Here is a 26,653-nt window from a genome sequence, read left to right as displayed (position 1 = left end):
CTCCATATGATAATAGGCTTTTGATTCTATCTTAAAGTTTGCGGCAGAGTTTCTTCCCTTAATTTTCTTTGGCTCTAGGCCAAATGAGATCTCTTCAACTGCCACTTCCTCTGATATCTTGTAGATGATGGTAGCATATCACAGGCTTCCATTGTTGTTGGAGGGAAGAATTTTTATAGTCTTTATTAGCTTGATAGTCTGCCACACTTTAAAGGAACTACCCACAGTCTCACCAGAGTAGCCCAGGTTAACCCAATTTTATCATATCCTCAAAGCTAAAGAGGGTCAGTCCTGGCTAGTATTTGGATGAGACAACACCAAGAAAGTCCAGGGTAATGACACAGGCAGGCAATGCCAAACCATCTCTGCGCAAAAAACCCCTCTGCTCTGTAGGATTTCACAACCTCTTTATTTAGAAAAAATAGGACAAGAGAAAAATCAAGATGATAATTTAGCTTCAGGTATGAGAAAACCTATTCCTATGAGCTTGGTAGTGGGTGAAGTTCTTTCCACCAAACACTGTTGCCCCTGCAGCCCACCTTCTCTATGTCATTTGGGCTTATGTGAGATTTTTACGCTTAAAACAAACAGAAGTTGAAAGTAGAAATGCATGCTCTTTAACTTGTTCATAAATGATTTAGAGTTGGGAGTGAGCAGTGAAGTGGCCAAATTTGCGGATGACACTAAATTGTTCAGGGTGGTGAGAACCAGAGAGGATTGTGAGGATCTGTTGAGGCTGGGTGAGTGGGCGTCAACGTGGCAGATGCGGTTCAATGTGGCCAAGTGCAAAGTAATGCACATTGGGGCCAAGAATCCCAGCTACAAATACAAGTTGATGGGGTGTGAACTGGCAGAGACTGACCAAGAGAGAGATCTTGGGGTCGTGGTAGATAACGCACTGAAAATGTCAAGACAGTGTGCGTTTGCAATAAAAAAGGCCAACGCCATGCTGGGAATTATTAGGAAGGGAATTGAAAACAAATCAGCCAGTATCATAATGCCCCTGTATAAATCGATGGTGCGGTCTCATTTGGAGTACTGTGTGCAGTTCTGGTCGCCGCACCTCAAAAAGGATATTATAGCATTGGAGAAAGTTCAGAAAAGGGCAACTAGAATGATTAAAGGGCTGGAACACCTTCCTTATGAAGAAAGGTTGAAACGCTTAGGGCTCTTTAGCTTGGAGAAACGTCGACTGAGGGGTGACATGATAGAGGTTTACAAGATAATGCATGGGATGGAGAAAGTAGAGAAAGAAGTACTTTTCTCCCTTTCTCACAATACGAGAACTCGTGGGCATTCGATGAAATTGCTGAGCAGACAGGTTAAAACCGATAAAAGGAAGTACTTCTTCACCCAAAGGGTGATTAACATGTGGAATTCACTGCCACAGGAGGTGGTGGCGGCCACAAGCATGGCCACCTTCAAGAGGGGGTTAGATAAAAATATGGAGCAGAGGTCCATCAGTGGCTATTAGCCACAGTGTGTATGTGTGTGTGTGTATATATATATATATATATATTTGGCCGCTGTGTGACACAGAATGTTGGACTGGATGGGCCATTGGCCTGATCTAACATGGCTTCTCTTATGTTCTTATGTTCTTATGGTTTAGTTCCTTATTTTTCTAAACTGATAAGTAATATTGGAGCCCTTGGACATCAGCTTCAGGCACCTCAAGGCAAAACACCTTGAATTTTCAGTTAAAAGTTCAGCTGTCAGAGGCTAAGATCTTATAACTGATATCAATAGTTAAGGCAGCAGTCCATTGCTTTTGAAAACATGGACTTCAGAGTTTACATTCAAGAACTTGGTTAAAATCTTGACTGGGGAGTTTGCAGCTTGCAGGCATGCTCTGGGTAATAAGATTATCCACCCAGTCTTGAATCTCTGTGTTATGCACTGCAGAACAAAGGGAGAGCCGTGTATTTGCCAGTACAATACACAACAGCATTACAGTTGTTTGCAGATTGAAAATATTACACTGCAGTCTCTGGAGCTAGTTAAAGGGTTCCATTTCAGCACAGCTACTTTCATCTGTGAAGATCAAAAGCTATGTTCCAAATTGAATTACACAAAACTGCTGGAACATGTGGCAACCTGTAGAAACCAATCTGTATGAAGTTTTAATGGGTTGTGTGTGACACCCTGCAGTTTATTCGCATCCTTGGGGGAGGGTAGGAAAAATCAATGAAGTACCCTGGAGAAATGTTTGTTGTTGCTCTTTTATTGGAAACTATCTCCTCTGAGGTTGCTTAGTGTTAAAAGAGCTTCGGATACTTGTTTTGATATTCTCAAGGCTTCAGGCAAGTGTTACATTTAATAAAGATTTTAGTTCAATTTGAATTTCGTGGAAACTGCTTGGAAGATGGAGAGAAATTAAATCAGTCTGTTGTGCAGACCTTTCCATTGTATGTACATTCAGATGACGCAAATGGCATCTTCACAGACATAAAGGGATGAAAAACAAAGGGGAGAATCCCCTTACCAAAATGCCATCAGTTCCTTTAGCAGTTCAGTGTTGACTCCTACTTTTGATACTATTACATTTTTGCAGACCTCCAATTCTAGGACCTAGTTCTCAGTGATTTCCATTTACTACTCTTTTTAGCCACCTTCTTCAAAGCCAGCTGATTGGGCAGTTTTGGAGAGAGGATTCTTGACTAGGGTCCCCTCAGATCAGAAACTCTTTATGTTCTTGTTGGTTGAATCATTCCCCCCCCCCACAGGGAGACTAGACATGTGTAAAGTATGTGGCCAGCTCCTTCACCATATAGCACTGTCAGCCCTTGTCAGACTATGAGCAGAAAGGACTGTGTGAATGGGCTCTTTTGCTGGGTACAGACAGGCAGCTCCGTGTGCATGGGAGGTGTCTCAGATTGCATCTCCCAAAGTGGAACCGACAAATCCAGTTCGCACACTCCCATGTGAGGTTTCCATATATTGCATGGGGGGGGGGTGCTTTGGTGCATTCACACTGTTGTTGCACGCCATTCCCTTAGCGCAGTTTGGGTTTCTTTTTTTCCCCTTACATTTTTAGTAGCCATGTACTTATGCACTCATACACTCCATGGCAGAATACCGGTGAGCACCTAGAGCAAATTGGCAGATTCACACTTAGGGTGACCATAATGTCTGAAGGCCAGCCAGGGACACGTTGGGGGGGGGGAAGTTAGGGGTGCGCGCGCGCGCCACCGGAAACAGGAAGTGACGTCACTTCCGGTGACGTCGTGCCACCACAGGAAACAGGAAGTGACATCACTTCCTGTGACGTCGTGCCACCACAGGAAAGAGGAAGTGACATCACTTCCTGTGACATCACTTTTCCCGCGTCACCTGCCGGAAATGGGAAGTGACATCACTTCCTGTGACATCATTTCCCCCAAATGACATCATTTCCCCCAAATGCCACTGCCGGAAACAGGAAGTGACTTCACAGCACTTCCTGTGACATCCCCAAAAATCCCCCAAATATCACCGCCGGAAACAATTTTGTTCTGAAATCCTGTATATACTTCATCAGTATATGGGATAAGGCACTTTCTCAACTGTGCTGCATAATGCAGCCTATTTATTTTGTCCTGTTTGCTCTGTTGGCTCTATCTGCGCCACCTTCATCACTTTCGGGGTGTGGATCCCCCAGTGGGGTGGTCTCCCGACTCCTTCCGCCGGCTGTTTCTGATAGCCCTGCGCCCCCTCTTTCATTTGATATGTGTCCCGTGCGGGTGCCACCCTCCCGCCGGGAGATGCCGCAAAATGAGCCCCCTTGAGGCTTATGGTGGCAGGGCTCGGGGGAAGCGAGCTAGACTGCTGTTCTTTTGAGGGGTTATAGAGTGTTTTGAGCCCGTCCCTGTGGCATCGGTCCCATCGTTGTGGGACCCAGGGGGCCGGCGCAGCGGCATGCCGAAGCAGCCTGTCACTAATAACACAGGTCGAGATGCAGGATAGGAACCCGGAAGTGACCGACAGGCTGCTTCGGCATGCCGACACTCTGTGTCACATAAGAACATAAGAGAAGCCCTGTTGGATCAGGCCAGTGGCCCCTCCAGTCCAACACTCTGTGTCACATAAGAACATAAGGAGGGAAGGGAGGGAGGAGGGAGGGAAGGGAGGGAGGAAGGAAGGAAGGAAGGAAGGAAGGAAGGAAGGAAGGAAGGAAGGAAGGAAGGAAGGAAGGGGGGAGGGAGGGAAGGAAGGAAGGAAGGGGGGAGGGAGGGAGGGAAGGAAGGAAGGGGGGAGGGAGGGAGGGAAGGAAGGAAGGGGGGAGGGAGGGAAGGAAGGAAGAAAGAAAGGAAGGGAGGAGGGAGGGAAGGAAGGGAGGGAAGGAAGAAAGGAAGGAAGGGAGGAGGGAAGGAAGGAAGGGAAGGGAGAGAGGGGAGGAGGGAGGGAAGGAAGGAAGGGAAGGGAGTGAGGGAAGGAAGGAAGGAAGGAAGGGAGGAGGGAGGGAAGAAAGGAAGGCTGCCCCTGCCCCCCCGCTTTCGGCCCCCTTACCTGCTTCCAGGGCGGCGGAGAGTCCAGCAGCGGCGGCGGCGAGTCCTGCGGCGGCGGGCTCTCCTTCGCTTCCCTGGCCTCCGCCGGGCCCCGCGCGCGGGCGGGGAAGGCGGCGAGGGAGGGAGGGTGCTGCCGGCGCTGGCCTCTGGAGGCCTCCAGGGACCAGCGCCGGCTGCTCCGCGGCCTCTCTGCGGCCTCCGCTGGTCGCTGGGGGCCCTCCAGAGACTCTGGAAGGCCCCCAGCGACCAGCGGAGGCCGCGGAGAGGCCTTCGCTGGTCGGCGCTGGTCCCGGAAGGCCCTCCAGAGTCTCTGGAAGGCCTTCCGGGACCAGCGCCGGCTGCTCCGTGGCCTCTCCGCGGCCTCCGCTGGTCCCTGGAGGCCCTCCAGAGACTCTGGAGCGCCCCCAGGGACCAGCGGAGGCCGCGGAGAGGCCTTCGCTGGTCGGCGCTGGTCCCGGAAGGCCCTCCAGAGTCTCTGGAAGGCCTTCCGGGACCAGCGCCGGCTGCTCCGCGGCCTCTCCGCGGCCTCCGCTGGTCCCTGGAGGCCCTCCAGAGACTCTGGAGGGCCTCCAGGGACCAGTGGAGGCCGCGGAGAGGCCTTCGCTGGTCGGCGGTGGTCCCGGAAGGCCTTCCAGAGGCTCTGGAAGGCCTTCCGGGACCAGCGCCGGCTGCTCCGCGGCCTCTCCGCTGGTCCCTGGAGGCCCTCCAGAGACTCTGGAGGGCTTCCAGCGACCAGCGGAGGCCGCGGAGAGGCCTCCGCCACCGCTGCCGGCCCCGCGCGCGGGCGGGGAAGGCGGCGAGGGAGGGAGGGAGCGTCCCTGCGCAGGCGCAGGGATGCTCCCTCCCTCACTCGCCGCCTTCCCCGCCGGCGCCCGCGGCCCACCGCCTCCGGGGCTGGCTAAACCGGGACCTCTAAATGGTCCCGGTATAGCCAGCCCGGGAGGCGGGAATAGGGGGCCAGAACCGGGACATTCCCGGGCTCCCGGGACGGTCTGGCCACCCTATTCACACTGCCAATCTGTCTCGCTTGTGTGCTCCCGAGGTCAGACACCAGGAAACACGGGAGGGTGGCAGCAGAAGATTTTGCTTCCACTTCCCTACTGGTAGCTATTTCATCCATCTCAGAGACATCAGAGGTTGGGGTGAGTGTGAGAACAGAATGGGCAGCAGCTGTGTCTGTCTGACCTTGACTTCTAAATTCATCTGGGGGAAGAGCTTATGTTGGCGAAAATTGGCTGTCTGAATTCATTCTTAGAGATTTTAGAGTCCAGGTATTGCTAGAGTGACTATGAGGGCCACAAATTTAGTTTGCAGTCATGCACATAGTTGCCAGGTTGAAATGAATGAAATTTGAACATAGTAACTATACCAAGGATGGACAAATTGCAGTTTGGGAGCCACATGTGGCTCTTTCACACATATTGTGTGGCTCTCAAAGCCGCCACTGCCATTTCAGCTGGCTTGGAGAAGGCATTCCTCTCTTTAAATCATTTCTCCATGCCAAGCCAGCCGGTGGCTTGGAGAATGCATTTAAAGTTAAAGTTGCTTTTTTTCCCACCTCTCCTTTCCTCCACCATCTATTTGCCTTCCTTCCTTGCTTGCAGCTCTCAAACATTTGACGTTCGTGTCTTCTGGATCTCAAACATCTGACATTTATTCTATGTGGCTCTTACATTAAGTTAGTTTGGCCACCCCTGAACTATGCAGTATTATAATCTTAGAATCAAATGTGCCTGTAAAGCTTTTTTGTGAATACAGAAGTGAATTCTTGGTTACAATTTGATTGTTTGGGGTTTTTTATTCGTACGATGGTGAATTTTTCTGAAAATGCAATTATCGGGGGGGAAATTCTCTTATCTTTTCCCCTCTTGTTGGGTGCTGTAGCTTTTTAAATGTAATATGTGGTCTTATCATCATCTTTCATTTCTCTATCTAAAACTGCTTTTTAAAATGAAATAAATGGAGATGTCAGTTCTACAAGGTGTAAGAATCACTTTTAACTTGTTCAGCATTGGATGGCCTCTGTCTGGTTGGGGTAAAAGAGTCAACAAGAACAAATTTGCTTTCTTAGATTATATCTCCTGAGTGACATTTCCAGATGGACAAACAAAATAGGCTATTACACAACTAGAAGTGAAAGGAATAAGATTAATTGCCTGATTCTATGAACCCCCTTGCTGAGACTGCAGTTTATGGAGATCAGCAATAGCACATTTGGAGAAATATAGATCCAACACTGAATGGCCTAGTCATTGACACTTCTCACTAATTCATGGTTCCTGGACCAAAAAAGTGAGCAGTTTTGGCTGAAAATCACATGCATTGGTCAAGTTATAACTATGAGCATCAGTCAGTTTTTCTTGCTTCTTTTATGCCTTAATGTGCTAGCTCATTTGTCCAGAGGCAATTTTTGTCAAAATCAGAAAATGAATGGACTTGAAGGATGAACTTTTGATATAGGAAACTATTTGGTATACTTGGAAATAGTTACTAAATTGCCATAATTTTTCAATCAGATATGGGGATTTTTCTTTCTGCCTTCATTTTACCTGTTTTAATCTTCTCTATTGTTGTATGGCTCCCCCCCCTTTTTTTTTTTTTTTACTTCTTTCAAGGTTGCTTGCTCCCACCTGCAGAAGCACATTTAATTTTTCACCAGAGATATGTGAACTGTCTCATATTATTCCTGGAATAAGGCCTTTGCCTGCTCATTTTATCCAGCAAATGTTCCACTGCATCTGGCTCAAGCCTAGTGGGATAGCAAAGTGTTAATGCACCAAGATTTCTGGCAGTATGGCCCTTAGTTTTCATATTGGTAATTAAGCTCATGAACATAAATTTCTGTGGGAGAGCCTCATTTTAAGAACTATTGCAATATTTTAGGAAAGGCTGGAAGTCAAACTAGCTTTCTACATAGAAATCTTTACACCATAATTTAAAATTCTGTAGAGCCTTCCATATGGATTTTCTTTTTTTCCCTCAAGGCAATATGGAAATAGGAACTTTATGAGTGCCTTTGACATCTCATTAAAGATAAAACAAAACTCCCATTTATATTACAGATTAGGATTATGGTGCTCATGTCTTCATCCTGTGAGCTGTTGTACCAAAGTGTAAGGTTCTAACAATGGAAGAAAGGGATAAGTCATTCTCTAGACTTCTAGCATCCACTTTAGAAATTAATCACTGGTGTAAGATGTGGCAATATGACAGTGCAAACTAGGGCAGTTCAGTTCATGGTTCGTGAATTGTGACTGAACCATGAACCAAACCATGAACTGAATCAAGTGAATATGCTGGCCCTGAACTGTTCATATTGGGTAATTGACCATTTAACATTTAAAACCTTGCTTTCTGCTCCCTGCAAAAGTGGGGGGAGTACAAAGCAGGGGTCTAAATGATTCAAAGCTATTTAAACCTTCCAGTTCTGCTCCTTACTGCTTTGAAGTAGAGGGGAGCAAAAACAGAGAGTTAAATATGGAGTGAAGTGCCTTCCAGGGACATTTCACCCCTCCTTTCTGCAGGCCATGGCTTTCCCCGCCAGTAAAAAGGAAAAGGTGAAATGCCCCCTGTAAGGTACTTAACGCCTTCCTATCTGGTGGTTGTGGTGAGCTGCAGCCAGCAAAAAGATGGGAGTGAAGTGCCTTCAGGCGTAGCCCGATGATGTCATGGTGATGTCATTGGGCCGCATGCACAAAGCACACGTGAGAAGAGACCAGGGGGGCGGGGGAACAGGCCTCGGCATGCCAGAACCCCTAGCACCGGGCCTGGCTCCTTCATGCAGCCCATTTAAAGGGGCTGTGCCAGGCAGCCTGAGGGGGTGGTGAAGTGTCCTCTGGAAAGCAATTCACACCTTCCTTTCTGCTCTCTGTGGTGAGCCACAGCCAGCAAAAAAGTGAGGGTGAAGTGCCCCCAGGAAGACACTTCCCCTCTGTTACCAGAAATGCGGGGGGGGTCTCCTCTTGTTATAGGGGAAATTAACAGAAGCAGACCAGGGTAGAGCTCTTTTGGAGCAGGATCGCCACAAAGTATATACCATTAATAATGAGAGAGAGAGAGAGAAGAAGAAGAAGAAGAAGATGATGATGATGATGATGATGATGATGATGATGATGATGATGATGATGATGATATTGGATTTATATCCCACCCTCCACTCCAAATCTCAAAGCGGCTCACAATCTCTTTTTATCTTCCTCCCCCACAACAGACCACCTATGAGGTGGGTGGGGCTGAGAGAGCTCTCACAGAAGCTGTTCTTTCAAGGACAGCTCTGCGAGAGCTATCGCTGACCCAAGGCCATTCCAGCAGCTGCAAGTGGAGGAGTGGGAAATCAAACCCGGTTCTCCCAGATAAAAGTCCACATACTTAACCACTACACCCAACAGAGAGAGAGAAAGTGATTTTGAAATGACCAACCAATTGTAATTAAGAAATAACTTTTATTGAAAATAATAATAATACACACAGATAGAATTAAACTAACACACACACAAGAATACCAGAAAATAGGTTGTAGTGGAAGAGATGGAGATGAGGTTGGTGGGAATGTAAGACTGTATAGCTACCTGTATGAAGATTTGAGGTCCACGGAGAAGAACAATAGAATGACCAGTGCCTTATTGTGGAGGTACCCAAACAGAATTTGTGGGTGCAAGTCTGAAGATGCCAAGACAGAAAACAGAGCATGTCCACAGAGCCTCCTTAAATAGGCAAAAATGTATCCTCAGGATGTTCCAATGTAAGATTGGATTATGAGGCTGTAAAACAATGTATGCATAGCAGAGCAGATGAGTGTTGCTGAGACAGACAGAGGGTCTCAGGAAGCCAGGGTAATGGGTTTGGGTGTGACTACTAGGTGTTGATAGCCCATTTCTAGAGAGGTGATGAAAGAAAAATGGAGGATGGGTAGGGTGGTTAGATTAATTGAGTAGAGGCAGGAAGCTTCTGGGATGGAGGCAGGGGCAATCAGAAATTTAGACCTGAGATATTGACAGGAAATATTGGTAGGTTATTGACACAACCAGAGGTGATACTCACAGAGACAAGAAGGGTTGATGAAAGGACAGAAATTCAAATGGAGAGACTTTTCTTTTCCTGGCAGCTGAGAGGATGGTTAGATTAGCTAGGTGTCTGCTTTCTTCTGAGCCTGGGGACCAAACCTTAGCGAGAAACAAAGAGGAGCATACTTATCTGCATTGCTAAAGGTTTGTATGTGCTGAGCCTTGGGGTCACAGCATGTTTGGAGCTGGGACAAGTTTGGAAGCAGATAGGGTTGTCAACTCCAGTTTGGAAAATTCCTGGAGATTTTAGGGGTGGAGCATGACGATGGTGGGCTTTGAGGAGGGGTGGAACCCCAGACAGATATAATTCCATAGACTACACCCATCAAACCAGCACTTCCTCCTCAGGAACCATTGTTGCCAATCTCCAGGTTTGGGCTGAAGATCACTCAAAATTGCAACTGTTCTCCAGATGGCAGAGATCAGCTCACCTGGAGAAAATGACTGCTTTGCAGGTTGAACTCTGTCATTAAACCCTGCTGAAGTCACTTCCCTCTTAATTTGGCCACACTGTGATTTCAGACGAGTCACAGACTTGCAGCCTAACCTGCCTGACAGGTGTGGTTGTGCAGATCAAATGGGGGAGAGAATGATGTGCTTTGATCCACACTGTGGAGAAATAATGTACTTTTCCTAGGTAGAAGCTTCAGAGAGGTGGGAGAAGATGAAAAGTTGAAGTCAGATCAGTTTCCCTACAGAAAACGTCTGCCTTGGGTGGGTGGGAAGACACCAAGGTTGGGGGGAGTGAGTGGGAAGATAGTGAGGGAGAGGCAGTCGCCCAGAGCCTCTTTCTAGAACCCATTGCATTTTCCATCACAACAGGCCTTATTCCTACTGCTATTATATTACAAAACCAATTCCAAAAACAAAACACCTTTCCTAAAACACAGAAAAATGTATATACCCAGAAGTATTATAACTGGATTAAAGGTAGTGAAGCACGGGTTTCACACTTGTTAAGAATAAACTTCTGCCAAGAATTACTAGTCATTTCATGATTTATAAATACTAATCATTAATATTACAGTTCAGTGGCCCTTTCATTACTTGAAGGTATGAAGCAGTGTTGCAAAATTACCTGGTACTGAAAGTATGCAATAGTAAAAGTTTCTAAAAATGTTACTAATTTACAAGGACTTCCGGGGAAGGAAAATGTCGAGCTGAGCTGTCTCTCATAACGGGAGCAGGCTGAAACTCTTGTTCGGGGTAGTAGAAGGCAAATTAATGCCTACTGCCTACTTTTCTCAGTGAGAGAAAGGTCCAAGACCTGCACAGAAACTTTGAAAAGAGATTTACCTTGGCTGAAAAGAAGCCCTGGAGGGGACTTCTTTGAGGCTTTGAGGGGTCTCTATGGAGTTTGCATAGCCAACGTCTGCAAGAGTTCTCAGAGTCATTGATTTGACATAAGCTCGCCAGGATCCTAACCTTCTTGGACATTTCTAAACAACTAAAGCTTTGAAAGACCAGTGGAAACTTGGATAAGTGGAGAAAAAGGTACAGAAGTTTTCTTTTCATTCCGGAGCTATTTATGGCTTAAAGGGACAAACTTAAAGGTGGGAAAAAAGGAAAATAGAAAGCCTGCAAGAAGAAGAAGGAAGGGGTGAAGTTTGGACTGTTTAAATATAAGGACAGTGCTAAAAACTGCTAAAAAAAAAGTGAAAAGGAATCATTGTTTAGTCTACTTGCGGTTTCGAAAAAAAGCAGCCAGGTCGCACTGGAATACATTGGAACAGATCTGCAGCACTACTGAGCAAGACAGGAAGTACGTCAAGTATTGTGAGATCTCCATGAGAGTTGATGGTGACAGAGACAGGAAGCAGTAAAGAAAAAAGCCTACTCTATACCATAGAGAAACATCGGCAGCCATTGCTGGGAGGTCAAATTTAAAACATTGTTTTTAAAAGAATTTGGGACTTTAAAAATTGACAGAATCAACTGGAAAAAGGGTAAGAAGACAGGAACTATTGGCTACATTATTTGTGGGCTCCTAGGGTGATTTTAAAAGGAAATTTTTTTTTTAAGAAGGAGTAAAAAATCACGGCCGCCATTTTGGAAATTTTAAAGACTTCTTTGTTAAATATCTTGACTTTGGGGGCTCAGAAACCAGCGAAATTGGGCTTGCTGGAAAGGGCAAGTCCTACTCTATTGAACCTGACTGTCAGATTCCAAATTGGTGAGGTCAAAAATTTCATCATTTTTTTAAAGGGGAAAAAATCTTAAAAAATTTATATCTGGGCCTGGGAAGCTCAGAAGAAGACAGAATAAAGTTTAACTAAAAGAGTAAATTTAGATCTTTTGAATTTGGTAGTTAAACTTGTAATTTGTGAGACCGAAATTTTTGGTATTTTTTTTTATTCCTTCTATCCCTTTGTTTTTTGCCTAAATGTCTGAACCCAAGCAGACCCGACAAAGGGCTCTTTCATTAGAGAAAATGCAGGATCAAATGGATGCCATGGAAGTTAGAATAATAAAAGGAGTTAAGAGAATGATAGATGACTTAAAGGAAGAAATTATTACAGAGATTAAAAAAGAAGTGGATGATCTCAAAATAAAAACTGAGGAAACAGATAAGAAAGTGTAGGGGATGGAAGAGAAAGTTAAAGTACATGATACCACCTTGTTGAAAATTCAAGAAAAAGTGACAATCCACGACTGCAAATTAATGGAAACTCAGATACGTCTGAGAGGAGTACCTGAAGCAGAGAAGGGAGATTTGAAAGGATATATAATAAAAATAATTGCAGAATTTTTAGATGAAGACCCTGATGAGACCAAAAACATGTATGATTACATGTATAGGGTTAATTCACTCTATGCCAAGAAAAACAATTTACCAAGAGATGTTGTTATAAGATATATGACAAAGAAAATGGTAGGAAGGATCATGAACAAAAATTTTGAAAAGTCACTGATAGTAGGAGGCAGTAAAGTGAGAATCATGAAGGAGCTGCCAAGACAAGTGATAAACGACAGGAGAACTTACAAAAAGTTGACAAAAAAACTGAAAGACAATGGCACAAGGTTCAGATAGATAATACCCGAAGGTTTGAGCTTTGAACTTCAGGGGAAGAGAGTTACAATTACAAATGCTCGGGAGTTGAATATATTTTTTGAAGAAAATAAAGAATTTGCACCATGATGGATTACAAATTACTGTCTTGGAACGTTAATGGTCTAAATTCACCACAAAAAAGAAGGGCAACATTTCATTGGATCAAGAAGCAAAATTGTAACATAATTTGTTTGCAAGAAGTACACATTAAACAAAAGGATTATAAATTTCTATGGAACAAACAATTGGGAATGGAATTTTTTTCATTAGCTGAACAGAAGAAAAGGGGAGTAATTTTCTATATTAAACAAAAATTGGAGCCAAAGTTAGTATTTAAAGATAAAGATGGAAGATTTGTAGCAGTTGAGATAATATTAAGTGGGAAAAAAACGTTGTTATTGGGACTATATGCACCTAACGGTGCAAAGGCTGCTTTTTTAAAGGACATTATACAACAGTTAGATGAGTTGACTTATGATCAAATACTCTTAATGGGAGATTTTAATGGAACAGTCGAGAACTCATTGGATAGATTTGGAGGGGGAAAAAATGATGGGAAAGAAGGGAAACTGCCAAAGTCTTTCTTTGAATTAGTTAAACAAGAAAATTTAGAAGATATATGGAGGAAGTTCAATCCTGAAGTGCGGGACTATACTTTTTTTTCTGCAAGACATAAGACTTTTTCCAGAATTGACATGCTGTGGGGAACTAGAGACTTAGGCCTCATAACAAGGAAGATAGAGATTCTACCTAAAATTGGGGCTGATCATAACCCAATAATGTGGATTACAAAATTGTCCAAAAGATTAAGAAGATGGAGACTGAATGAAGATTTGCTACAGAGCAAAGAAACAGTGACATTTCTAGGAAAAGAAACTAAGGAATTTTTCCAAGTGAATGACAAAGAAGATATTGACTTTCAGATGGTGTGGGATGCTTATAAAGCAGTAATGAGAGGGTTGTTGATTACTCTGAACAATAAAGACAAAAGGAAAAAAGAAAAACAATTATTGGACATTCAAAATGAAATAAAGAAAAAAGAAGGGGAGCTGAGGAAAAGACCAGGGAAAAAGAAAATTCTAAGGGAAATTTCAATATTACAAACTCAATTAAGACATTTGTTAAACAAAGAAGTGGAATGGAACCTGAAAAGGCTTCAGCAGAAATCGTTTGAAGGGGCAAATAAGACGGGGAAGTATTTGGCATGGCAATTGAAGAAAAAGAGAGAAAACAAAATAATTAGTAGAATTGTGATAGATGGAAGAGAAGTAGTTACTCAAGAGGGAATAAAAAGAGAATTTTTTAAGTACTATGCCAAGCTGTTTAAAGGTGCTGAAGTAAAGAGAGAAAAGATAGATGAATATCTACAAAAAATAAAAATTGAGCCCCTAACTGAAAATATGAGAAAAGTTTTGAATGATCCAATTGAAAAAATAGAAATTGAAGCAGCAATCAACGCGATGAAAAATGACAAAGCTCCCAGGCCAGATGGATATACAGCTAAATACTTTAAAACTTTTAAGGATGAATTAATACCAAAATTGCAGAAGCTGATGAATGTAATAAGAACCAAAGGGAATGTACCAAATACATGGAAAGAAGCCGTTATTTCTTTGATACCTAAAGAAGATAGAGATGCCACAAATGTGAAAAATTACAGACCAATTTAGCTTTTGAATAATGATTATAAAATATTTACAAGAATTCTGGCAGAATGACTTAAGCAACATTTGATAAATTTTATAAAGGAAGATCAAGCTGGTTTTCTTCCCAAAAGACAAATAAGAGACAATATTAGAACTGTTGTAAATATTGTAGAATATTATGAAAGACATCCAGAAAAAGAAGTAGCATTATTCTTTGCGGATGCAGAGAAAGCATTTGATAATTTAAACTGGGACTTTATGTTTGCAGTGATGGAAAAAATGGAGCTTGGAGAAAGCTTTATAAGAATGATAAAGACAATATATTCTGAACAAAGGGCAAGGTTGTGTGTTAATGCAGATCTTACAGATGAAATGAAAATCAGCAAAGGTACTAGACAAGGTTGCCCGCTTTCACCATTGTTGTTCATAATGACTCTTGAAATTTTATTGATGCAGATCCAAGAAGAAAAAGATTTAGAAGGGTTACAAATAAAAGGATATACCTATAAGTACAGAGCATTTGCTGATGATATAATGTTTATAAATGAAAATCCCATACAAGCTACACCTTTGTTATTAATGAGAATACAAGAGTTTGGGGAGTTGGCGGGACTTTATATAAATAAAGAAAAATCAAAAATTTTGTGCAAGAATATGCAGGTAAATAGACAACAAGAATTACAAAGACTAACGGGTTTTGAAGTTACCTCTAAGGTAAAATACCTAGGGGTAGAGATAACAATGAAAAATATTGATTTGTTCAAGAATAACTATGAGAAGCTATGGCGTAGAATAGAGGAAGATATGCTAAAGTGGAACAAGCTCAATTTGTCATTGTTGGGCAGAATAGCTGCAATAAAAATGAATATTCTACCAAGGATTATGTATCTGTTTCAAACTATTCCTATTGTGAAAGATGCTAAACAGTTTGATAAATGGCGAAGGAAAATTTCAGAATTTGTATGGGCCGGGAAGAAACCAAGAATTAAAATGAAAATTTTGACAGATGCAAAAGAGAGAGGTGGATTCCAATTACCAGATTTGAAATTGTATCATGAAGCAGTTTGTTTAGTATGGATGAAAGAATGGATAACGTTGTTAAATAAAAAACTTTTAGTGCTGGAAGGCCATGGAAAAAAAATCGGCTGGCATGCATACTTGTATTACGGAAAAAAGAAGATGGATGGCCTTTTCTCTCACCATTATATAAGAAGTAATCTACTAAATGTATGGATAAAGTATAAGAAATATGGTGATGAGAGGAGACCTTTGTGGATAGTGCCAGCTGAAGTGATAAAGATAACGGCTAAAATAGCCAATGAAAAACGGCTATCATACAACCAGTTACTAAAAATACAAAGTGGGAAAATAGAACTGAAAACTGCAGAAGAACTGAGTTACAAATATGATTGGTTTCAAATGCAACAAATCAAAAGTTTGGTGGAGAATGATATTAAAACTGAAGGAATAAGGAAAGAGCAAACAGAAATGGAAAGAGTTCTGCTTGGAGATAATGAGAAATTAATTTCAAAAGTATACAAATTACTTTTACAATGGTCTACAGAAGATGAAGTAGTGAAATCTCAAATGATAAAATGGGCAATTAATGTAAACAAAGAAATAAAGATGGAATCTTGGGAATATCTGTGGAAGAATTCTATGAAACTCGCAACATGTCATAGTATTAAAGAAAACTGTTTTAAGATGATGTATAGATGGTATATGACTCCAAAAAAATTAGCAAAGATGAACAACAAGATGCCAGATAGGTGTTGGAAATGTAAAAAGCATGAAGGCCCTTTCTACCATATGTGGTGGACTTGTGAAAGGGCTAAAATGTTTTGGCAGATGATTCAGCAAGAGATTTCTAAGATTTTGGGATATGAATTCAACAAAGTGGCAGAGACTTTTCTGCTGGGATTACAAATGGAAAAATTTCCAAAAGAAGATAGAACTTTAATATGGTACTTGCTCTCAGCTGCTAGGACATTGTATGCGCAGCTGTGGAAGCAAGAAAAAATACCAGAGAAATGGGATTGGATTACAAAAGTTATGTCATGGAGTGAAATGGACAAATTAACAAGAAAACTAAGAGACTATGATTTGGAACTTTTTAAGTCGGAGTGGAAGAAATTCAGAAGATACGTAGAAAAAGAGTGGAAAATAAAAGGACATTGGACAATCTTTGATGATGATTAAGATTTTTAAAATAAGAATATAACTTTTGGGGTTTTTTTGTTTTTTCTTAATAGTTAAGGGTACCTTTAATATTTGCTTTTTTAAAGAAAATAACACTGGCGGGGGTCAAGTAACGGAGGGAGGGGTGGGGGGAAAGTAAGATATGGGGTAGAAAGATCTTTCTTTTACTTTAAGCTTTTATAAGTTGTAGATATAGTTCTGCTACCATATGTTACTAATAAAATTGTTTATACCACAAGTAAAAATGTTACTAATTTACATATGTTCTAATGATGCTGCTGGTTGTTCCAATATTTGTTTCTCTAGTTTCTTTATATTGTTCACTTTGGGGGACAATTATTCATGTATTATTTTAATGAAATTACTATAGTCTGCTCCAAATCCAGAGAATAGGATGGTTGCCACTAATGTATGGTGAGGTTTAAGCAACACTTTTCTTCATCTGTACCGATGATGACAAATATTTGTTGTCCCCTTCTATAGAATGCAAAGATGTACATTTACAGGAGCATTATGGAGCTATGAAATTACTGTTACATTTCAGTGCTCTTCTCCCAATGGCATATAATGCATTTTACTTTCATTAAAGTCAAGTAAAGGTAGCAGAGAATGATGTATATTTTATTCAAAGTATATTTGCTTGTGTCTCTTTCAGTTCATTGGCTATTCACCACTTGCGGTGCCAGCGGACCTGAAGGGCCCGTCCAGACCCAATGCAATGATGCCTATAGGAACTCCAACCTCAGTGTAGTGGTAGGGACAGAAGATAATTTCCCAGGCGTTCAGATTTGGAGAGTGCCTGAAACCAATACTTACAGGTAAGAATTCTTCTGTTATTTTGTTAGACCTTATCTGTGAAACAGTCTAAACCCCCAGAATGCGAGAAGCAGTTATGAGGACACAGGGCTTTTTTTGTAGTGGGAATTCCTTTGCATATTAGGCCACACCCTCGGATGTAGCCAATCCTTCAAAAGCTTACAGGCAGGGCTGGCTCACCCACTAGGCAAACTAGGCAGTTGCCTAGGGTTTTGGGAGGGTGGGGGCGCCAAATTGGGCTCCCTCCATCCCGGTGTCCCAGACAAGCATCTAATCTGCCTGCCTCCTCCGTCCTCCAGTTGCTACCGCCGCCTGCCACCACTGCTGCCCCTGCCTGTCCCTCCTTTCCCTCCCCCCCCACCACCACCCATCCCTCCTTTCCTTTCGCTGCCCAGCTGCGATCACAGTGCGCCACGTGGCATGGTGAGACAAGGGCAGCATCACCCCTTTCCCTTCACCCCCCCCTTCCCCACCCCCCGCGCATTCACAGCCTGCCACACTTGGACCCTACTGGGTCCAACGCAGCATGAATCTTATCTTTAGAAGAAGAGGGCTGAAGTGAAGGCTTGGCTCCCCCTTCCTTCCGGTTCCAGAAAGGAGGGAGGAGAAGCCTTCACTTCAGCCCTGTTCTTCTAAAGATAAGATTCATGCTGCGTTGGGCCCAGTAGGGTCCAAGTGTGGCAGGCTGTGAACGCGTGGGGGGGAATGAAGGGAAGGGGGTGCCGCCGCCTTGCTTCACCACGCAGCACAGGGGGTGGGGGTGCTATGGAGCACAGTGCTGCATTGCAGCGCCCCAGGGGGGGTCACAGGGCAGAGGCGGCAGCACAGCAGGGGGCAGCGGGGGGCATCTGCCTGGGGCGCCACACACCCTTGGGCCACCGCTGCTTACAGGGCTCTTTTTACAGAGCCTACTGTATGTTCTTGGAGGATAGGCTACATCAAGATTGTGTGGCCTAATATGCAAAGGAGTTCCCGCTACAAAAAAAAAGCCCTGTGATGACAGTACCACTGAGCATGAGTAGAAATTAGTGCTGCTAACTGAACAGGGCAATCAATTAAAGACTTTCCAAATAATATAAAAGGTTCCAATTAATCAGTCAAAGAAGTTGTCCTTACTTCTCTTTTACTTCTCTTCTATATTGGCCTTTATTGGACTTTACCATTTTCCTCTGTCCACATCAACAACAGAATGGTTAGAAGTAGTTAGATGGAAGTATAATGGCTTGAAATTTCTCTGTATGCTAATGCTTTTACTGAATCTTGCCTCACCTAGCCTCATTAAGGATGATTTGGCAAGCAAAAATAATAGCTAACCTGCCCCACCACCAAGGACATCACACTGGGCATTTTAAGAATGGTTTAAAGCTGTATTTATGCAGATGCCCTTGGGAACAAACCCCTCTCAGACCAATGGGACTTACTTGTGGACAGCGTAATCCAAGAAGCATGGAGGTTGTATTCAGTATTATTGACATTATTCACATGCACATTTAACTTGTATTTAATTAGGTGGCTGCTATTTTAACAAGACTCCTCTTTACCTTCAAATATTGTAATTGGCTTTTAAATAGTATTAGATACAAAAACACACAGTCCTTTGCATATCTGCTGTGAAATATACTGAATTAACTGTTGATGCATGAGTCTTTACCTATGGGTATGTCTGGAATTTGAACATCACATTTTTAGCAGGTATGCAGTTGCATGAAAGAGTTCCACTCTGCAGTTTCTGGCAGTGGTGTCTCTGACATTGTTTGGCTGAGCTGGTACAGTAGTACAAAATAGCCAATTGCTCCAGGAAATAAAATAGCCTTAGCACACCTTCTGTGAGGGAAAGGAAACCTGTTAGTTTTGTTTCTATTAAAACTTCTCTGGCTTCAGAATATCAGGAGCTAAGTGTTTGGGAGCCCAAAGCTAAGACTGGGAAGGGTTTGAAGTGCAGCAGAATCAAAAGAGAGGTCAAGAACTCTTGTCTTTTGGTGATTGTTTTTAGGGAGGCTTGGGAGACTGTAGGACTATTGAGCAGGAAGCATATGTTTGCTAAGCATACACTGCAATCCTAAACAGGTTGGCTCAGAATCCTACTGAGTCTATTCAGTAGGGTCTACTCCTAAGAATCCTGAGGATTACACTGACAGCATCTAGATTCTGAGAAGGGAAATTGTGCCTGTCATCCAGCACTGTGACCTGAAGGCCTAAGGGTTCAAATAGGGCCAGAAAGGGGTGAGTGTATGTGTGACAGAGAATTTTGCATATTAATTTAAGGTATATGAATATTAGGGATATGCAGTGGAATAGTGTTGCCCAATCTCATTTAGATCTCAGAAGCTAAGCAGGGGTGGTACTTCAATGGGAGATGAACAAGCAAAACTTTGGGCTTCCCTATTCACTTCAGAGGCAGGCTGACTCTGTGCATGCGAAAGGGTGCACGGAGGAGTCTCTTCTCTTGAACTGCAAGAGCCAGCCCATACACTGAAGGGCTCCTTGTGTGCCTTGCAGCACATAAAGAGCTCTAGATCCTAATGTAAAACAATTGTTTAAAACATTGATGTGGCATATAAGTAAATAATATCTATCCATCTTTTTTTTTCTGATGCCACTGAGTTTAGCTTAAAGGCTGATTAAAGCACATTCTGCTATAAAATCATCATTAAGGTAAACTTAACAAGGGATATTGCTTAATTAGCAACGCTTTAGCCAGCTAGTGGTGATGTTCAAATATGACTGTGTCTAATGTAAATAGTCTTTTACTAAACAAATATTTATTCATGTCATTGCTCAATGAAATAAGAGAGTCAGTAGTTAAGCCACTGATTGCTGAACTCTATGATGTGGACAGGCTTGTTAAACCAATCCCTTTCCTCCACTGGAACAGGGAATCTTGGCTTTGTATTGCATACATTTTTATCGAGTGGTGTGAGCGTGCCACTGATTTGCAGGTAGTTTTCTGTACTGAAGATCATGGTGATATTTTTAAATATCTGAGGTACAGTGTGCTGTTTTATACTTTACCTTTTTTTAGTTTTGATTGGAAAAGTGACATTGCACAATAGATTCTAGATTTTGAGCATCCATAACTTAGTGTTACAGTCATATAAAATAACAGAGCAGGCACCTAGTGAAATTGACTGAGAGGCACCAAATCTGCTCGCCTACCCATTTCCAGGGCGATTGATGATAATGAAAAAACTAATGATGTTTCACTCAGCCATCCAGAAAAGAATGACTTGCCTGTGGGGGAACGGGTGAGAAGAATTTTTCAAGGCTGGCATATAGTATGTACACGTATAAAATATAACCCCAAAGCAAAGGGAAAAAGTAGTAAATTATATGCACAAAAGTCTCATTTCTTTAATGTTAATGCCTAAGGAAGAAGCAAAATTCACCAGCAGCCCCTGTCTGATTCTGTTTTGTGATACATATGCAAGTAGATCAAAAGTTTGAGGTCATCAATATACTGATGTTTTGTAAAGGATATGGCACATTTGGGAGCTTACATTTAAATAATTGGTGCCAACCATCTGAGAGTTAAACAGTATGATGGTAACAATGTTCTCTACACTGGCGTGACTTGGTACTCAATGCCAGTGGTATCAACTAACTTAAAACTGCATGCCAGCAGAATAGTTTGAGATGGCAATGCTGCACTGTCAACCAAACTTTATATGAGGCTGGTTAAGAAATGTCTCTAGGGTTGGGGGTGGGGGGTTGTCTTCCCAGTAGCATATGTCTCAGTTCCTATGCTTCTTTTACCTGTATCTATTTCAGATAATTCAACACAGGCATATTTCTCTGTTTCAGCAACTCTAGTTATATGCTTTCTTCTTGTTGTTTTCTTTCCGAACAGCATTGTTCTCCGTTCCAGTTCAAATCGTGAATAGACCATTTCCCCCCAGTAAAAGCTCAACTAAAAAAAAAAAAACTAGCAAAAAAATCTTTCCCAGCATGTAATTGTTGGGATGATATTTCTCATGTGTGCAGAAGCCTTCTATTCAGACTAGAGAAATGTCCCCTTTGCTAGTTTCCTCTGCATTTTCACAGTGAATTGCCTCAGTGTCCAACAAAAGACAGGGCAATTTCCTAACATGTTACTACATAGCAACATACTAGTGGCAAGTATTTTAACTGTAGGACTATTGAGTAGGAAGCATATTCCCAATTAGCATTTGGAAAGTGTGGAAAGCATTTGGAACGTGATGGGACACCCAGTAGCTTCCAGTAATTAACATTACTGAAAAATTCAGGCATTGTGTTATTCTGGAATAGTGCTAGGCAAAGATGCAGGGTTTTCTTTTTAAAAAATCATGCCAATTTTTTTAGAGATGGGTAGACAAGGGGCGGCGGGTGGGTGGGATGCAATAATCATCCAGTGTGAAAGAGATATCATGATTAGCTGGGGGGTGGGGGGGACAGATCACCCTGACCTGTCTGGAATCTACTGCAAGTGTGAATTCAGCAACAATCACACTGGCAACATAAACCACTACCTCATGTTTAATTAGACTGGGAGCTATCAGGGCTATAGTCAGTGGTAGGACATTGGAGGCGACGTCCTCTCCTGATTGGGCGCTGCCCCTTTCCTAGGAGGGGGAGGGAGCCTGGGGCAACCAGCAACAACTACAGGCATGGACAGCTTCAAGAGGAGATTGGATAAGCATATGGAGCAGAGGTCCATCAGTGACTATTAGCCACAGTGTATTGTTGGAACTCTCTGTCTGGGGCAGTGATGCTCTGTATTCTTGGTGCTTGGGGGGGTGGGGGGGCACAGTGGCAAGGTTTCTAGTGGTCCTGGCCCCACTGGTGGACCTCCTGATGACACTTGGGGTTTTTTGGCCACTGTGTGATACAGATTGGATGGGCCATTGGCCTGATCCAACATGACGTCTCTTTTGTTCTTGCTGCAGGGCCAAGCGAGGGGAGCAGGGCTGTGGCACACATCAGCAAGTAACATGAAGAAATTTAAAGAGTCTCATTAAATACATTCTGCTGGCACATCCTGCCACTGTGACACAAATCAGGGAGGAAGGAGGAGGCATTTAAACTTTAAATACCTTTCCTTCCTTGAGTTGTACCACAGCAGTGGTGCATGCCAGCAAAAGAAGGGATGTTATTTAAAGAGCTATGTGTTCCTTTAAATTCCTTCATTTTTCTTGCTGACACGCACCACCGCCAGTGAAGGAAGGGAAGGGAGGGGCTTGAAGCAAGGAGTTTGGAGCAAGGAAGGAGCCTGGGACAGTGCCTGCTCCAAGCTGGCCCACACTGTTGCAGCTGCTGCTTCCCAGGGCTGCTGCCACCTCTTCTCCTGCACCTGGGCCATTGGTGGGTCCAGCAGCAGCTACCAGGCACTCTTGCAGTTGCCTTGCTTGCAAACATGGACAGAAGGGGAGGAGATGGGTGGGGGGCTCTAATTTGGCTGGATTAATCAACCAAGAACAGAAAACCATAATTCAAATCAGACACTGTGGGAAGAGAGTGAGCAACATCTGAATGCTTTGTGAGTACTTTGGACAAAGAAAGAAAATATTTCCAGCTGTGTGCTCTTGGGTGGGGGGAGGTTCACACATTTAAAGGCTCTTCAAATGAATTTTGTTGGGCCCTGCACTCTCCCAGGCTCTCCCTCCCTCCCACTCTCTCTCATTACATTACCCTTCCTGGCATCCTGGAGTCCCCCTGAAAAAAATCCTAGCTAGAGGGCTAGTTTTTATTTATTTTATTAAATTTATAAATTGCCTAATCCCTATTATTGTAGGGCTCTAAGTGATGTACAACATTATAAAAACATTAAAAACCATAAAATCAGTACTAACCATATAATACATTATGTTAAGAGACCAAGTGATGAAATTTGCAGTTTCTTTCCATTTCCAGTCTGCAGACACCTTGTGGATGTGGGGGAGAGGATTTAAGCCAGTCTAAGGAGATGGAGAGCAGGGGTGGGTGCCATCCAGAATTAAACTGTCCCTGCCCTCAACTGAAAGCTTGGCAGGCCTTGTGGAATTGCATAAGATTCTGCAGGGCCCTGATGTTATTTGGCAGAGAGTTCTACCAAGCTGGGGCCAGGACTGAAAAGGCCCTGGCCCTGGCTGGGAACAGCTGGATGTCTCTGGGGCTGGGGATCACCAGCTATACAAACAGTTTGGCTTCAGGAAAGTGAAATCAAAGGAGGGAGTGAATATTTATTTAAATGGGGCAAAAAGTAATATTGATGGGGGCATTGTTTTTGAAAGAACCTTAAAATAATAGGATACTGTTACATTCTCTCCAGTTCTCCAAGAGGCAACAAGCTTCAGGGTTCCTCTTGGAGGGGAGACCTGTAGATTCTCATCATGTTTTTGTAATATTTGCTAGCACATGTGATGATTTACTATCCCACATCAGGTCCCAGAGAGAGCAATTTTGCATCCTCAAGATGCTTCCCAGCAGTTTCTGTCTGTCTCTCCCACTTTAGGTCAAGTTCATAGGATGGTCTAGGTCAGGGGTGTCAAACATGCAGTTCATTCTCCAATTTGATCAGCATCCCAGGAATCAGGCCCCCAGAGCGATCCTGTCAGGCCTGCAAGCAAGTCTGCTTCCTTCTCCCTCTCTCTTGCTTCCTTCAGTTATCAGAGACTGTTAAAAGAAATATTGCAAGAGCTAAGCTTTTTTTTTTTTTAAACCCTTTAATTGTGTTTGTCTAATTGTGTTTGTTTGTCTAATCTAAGCTTTTTTAACCCTTTAATTGTGTTTGTCTGTGTCCTTTATAAAGTATATATCTCCACCACCCGGCCTTATATTTCATGACACACATGGTCTGGCCCAACAAGGTCTCATTTATGTCAGTTCTGGCCCTCATAACAAATGAGATTGACACCCCTGGTGGTTTCTCCAGAGAAGTACATGATAAATGCGGTTTCTGTTTGAGGGACATTTGAGTCCAGACTACATAAAATGAGCAATAAGAAGGCGGCTTTAGATTTTCAATAAGAACATGGATGGGAAGATAATTGGACAGTCCATAGGCAATTTTGGGCCATTTTACCTCCCTGTTTTGGAGTAATAATAAAAAAGTTCTTGTATAGCACAAACACTGGAGACTTATAGGGTGGGTGAGTGGGTATTTCCAGACTTATCCCCATCCTAAAGAAATCTGAAGATGGAATCATGTAATTTACTAGCTGTTGTGTATGAGGACCTAAGTGAAGACTACGATGGGTGTTCCTGCCTGACTCATTGGAGCCATAAGGACTGAGCTTGGGGACTCAGGAACAATGGGCAGCAGGATCCAAATCCTTGCTGCCCTGCTCGAATCATGCCCCCCCCCCTGATGGTTTGAATGATCCAATAATGTGCTTGTGTGGGAACCCTGAGTTGTATATAGTTGGCCCCATTGGCCCATTTCTCCAGTCTTTTAGTGCAGGCTATACTATGCTGTACTTAATAAAGAGCTATGATCACTAGCACCTCGCTTCTTCCTTGCATTGAACCCACTATATTATACTAGCCATCAAACCATTTTACTTCTGTAAATGTGGGGCTTTGGGAGAGGGACATGATTGCTTGCTTTAAATGAACAAAAGTCTGAAAAAGAGACAAAATAAACCCCCAAAATTCACTGTGCTGCCTGTGAGTTATATGCTACCCCCCCTTTTTTTTTACTTTTAAAAAGTTTTATTGATTTAAACTACAAAAAAAGAAGCATTGCAGAAAATACATAAAAAAGATGGGAAAAGGGGCCTTGACAGAATGGGGAAAACAGAAACCAGTACAAATGTATCAGGTATAATTCCACCTCTCGATAAAATGTTCAAATCATTCTACCTGCAAGTATAAAAATCTCCTTAAATGTTACCTTCCTTTCTTCCTTTACCAGAAAAAAGGAATGATTTCTTTTAATAAACTAGTAAAGCAATGTAAATCTAAACACTTCTTCTTAAACACAAATTAAATATAACCAATTAAGAAAAAAGATTTTTCTTTCAAAACTGTCTCAACGCCAATTTTATCTAATTTAAGCCTATTATAAGCACAGATTAGATTGTTGATTTAGCAAAAACCTTATTAAAAAGCACATAAAAATCATTTCTTGATCCTTAGCAAATTACATAAAATACAACTGAATAATTTATCTATCTCAGTCTAACCCGTTTCTCCTAATAACATATTGAAAACAAGTCTGCCAAATTACCAAATCTGCCAAATTCCACAGCAATTATGCTATCTGCCTTTTCAACCTTTAATCATACTCTTATATCATTATAAACAATCTCATTAAATAGGCATACTGTAAATACATCTACTATATAGAGAAATATGTTATCTGCACTCATTAACATTACTTCTTCAAAATCTCCCTTATTCTTTTAGAATCTAACCTCTGTTCATTATTAATGGTTACATGTTTATTTATTCACAAGGGGGAAAAAACCCAGATTCCAGAGTCCTTCTTCCCAAAGATTAAAAACTTTTAAATTCCTTTGATTTCTGCACCCATATTGCATCCAAGGCAACCCATTTAATCACAGTTTGTCTTTTGATATCACATTTCACTTCTTAGTCAGAGTTCCTTGTCCAGCCTTTCACCAACGCAGGAAAAAAAATTCAAAATCCTTTTTCCGAAAGGTTTTCCAAATCCTGATTTGTTGATTGGAGTGCAGCTTTTCTCTTCTCAACATGGCCTGCCCCCTCAACCACAGGGGAAGAATTCATCGCCATTTTTCCCTCTCAGCCTAATTTCACTGCATCTTGATTTCCGGTCTAGTTTTGAAAATGCGTCACAAGAGACCATCTTACTTTTCCTTTGTTTATTTCGAAGATAGCGGCCACTGCCAAGTCCGCGTTTTTTCATCTTAGACGGGCAAGGCAGTTGGCCCCCTTCCTGGACCCCGACGACCTAGCAACAGTAATCCACGCTACGGTCACCTCGAGGTTGGATTACTGCAATGCCCTCTACATGGGGCTGCCCCTGTGCCGGACCCGGAAATTGCAGCTGGTGCAGAATGCCGCGGCCCGGCTGTTATTGGGCCTCCCAAGATGGGGACACATTCGGCCGGGTCTTCGGGCTCTGCACTAGCTTCCAATAACATACCGGGTCCGGTACAAGGTGCTGGTCATTACCTTTAAAGCCCTATATGGCCTGGGACCTGCCTACCTGAGGGACCGTCTCTCCCCACACGTTCCCCAGAGAGTACTGAGGTCTGGCACCCAAAATCTCTTTAATATCCTCGGGCCCAAGGAAGTGCATCTCAAGACAACTCGAGACAGGGCCTTTTCTACAATGGCCCCTATGTGGTGGAACCAGCTACCGGAAGAGGTGAGGGCCCTGCGGGCTCTTACTCAGTTCCGCAGGGCCTGTAAGACGACCCTCTTCCGGTTAGCTTACGCCTGACTGGACTAATGTAGCTCTCTAGATAT

The 26,653-nt window shown here is 42.8% G+C and overlaps 1 protein-coding gene across 1 annotated transcript in view; it reads left to right on the top strand.

Moving 5' to 3' along the window:
- ALK (ALK receptor tyrosine kinase) overlaps positions 1–26,653 on the top strand; it is a 908,221-nt gene that overhangs the window by 803,268 nt on the left and 78,300 nt on the right. The window contains exon 12 of the mRNA XM_060245392.1: positions 17,103–17,265. Coding sequence (XP_060101375.1) covers positions 17,103–17,265 — 163 coding nt within the window. The remainder of the gene's footprint in view (positions 1–17,102; positions 17,266–26,653) is intronic.

Source organism: Heteronotia binoei, chromosome 1 (genome assembly GCF_032191835.1).
Source record: "Heteronotia binoei isolate CCM8104 ecotype False Entrance Well chromosome 1, APGP_CSIRO_Hbin_v1, whole genome shotgun sequence".
NCBI lineage: Eukaryota > Metazoa > Chordata > Lepidosauria > Squamata > Gekkonidae > Heteronotia > Heteronotia binoei.
The sequence above is the reverse complement of the archived record's forward strand: the minus strand, read 5'-3'. Positions and strand labels throughout refer to the sequence as shown.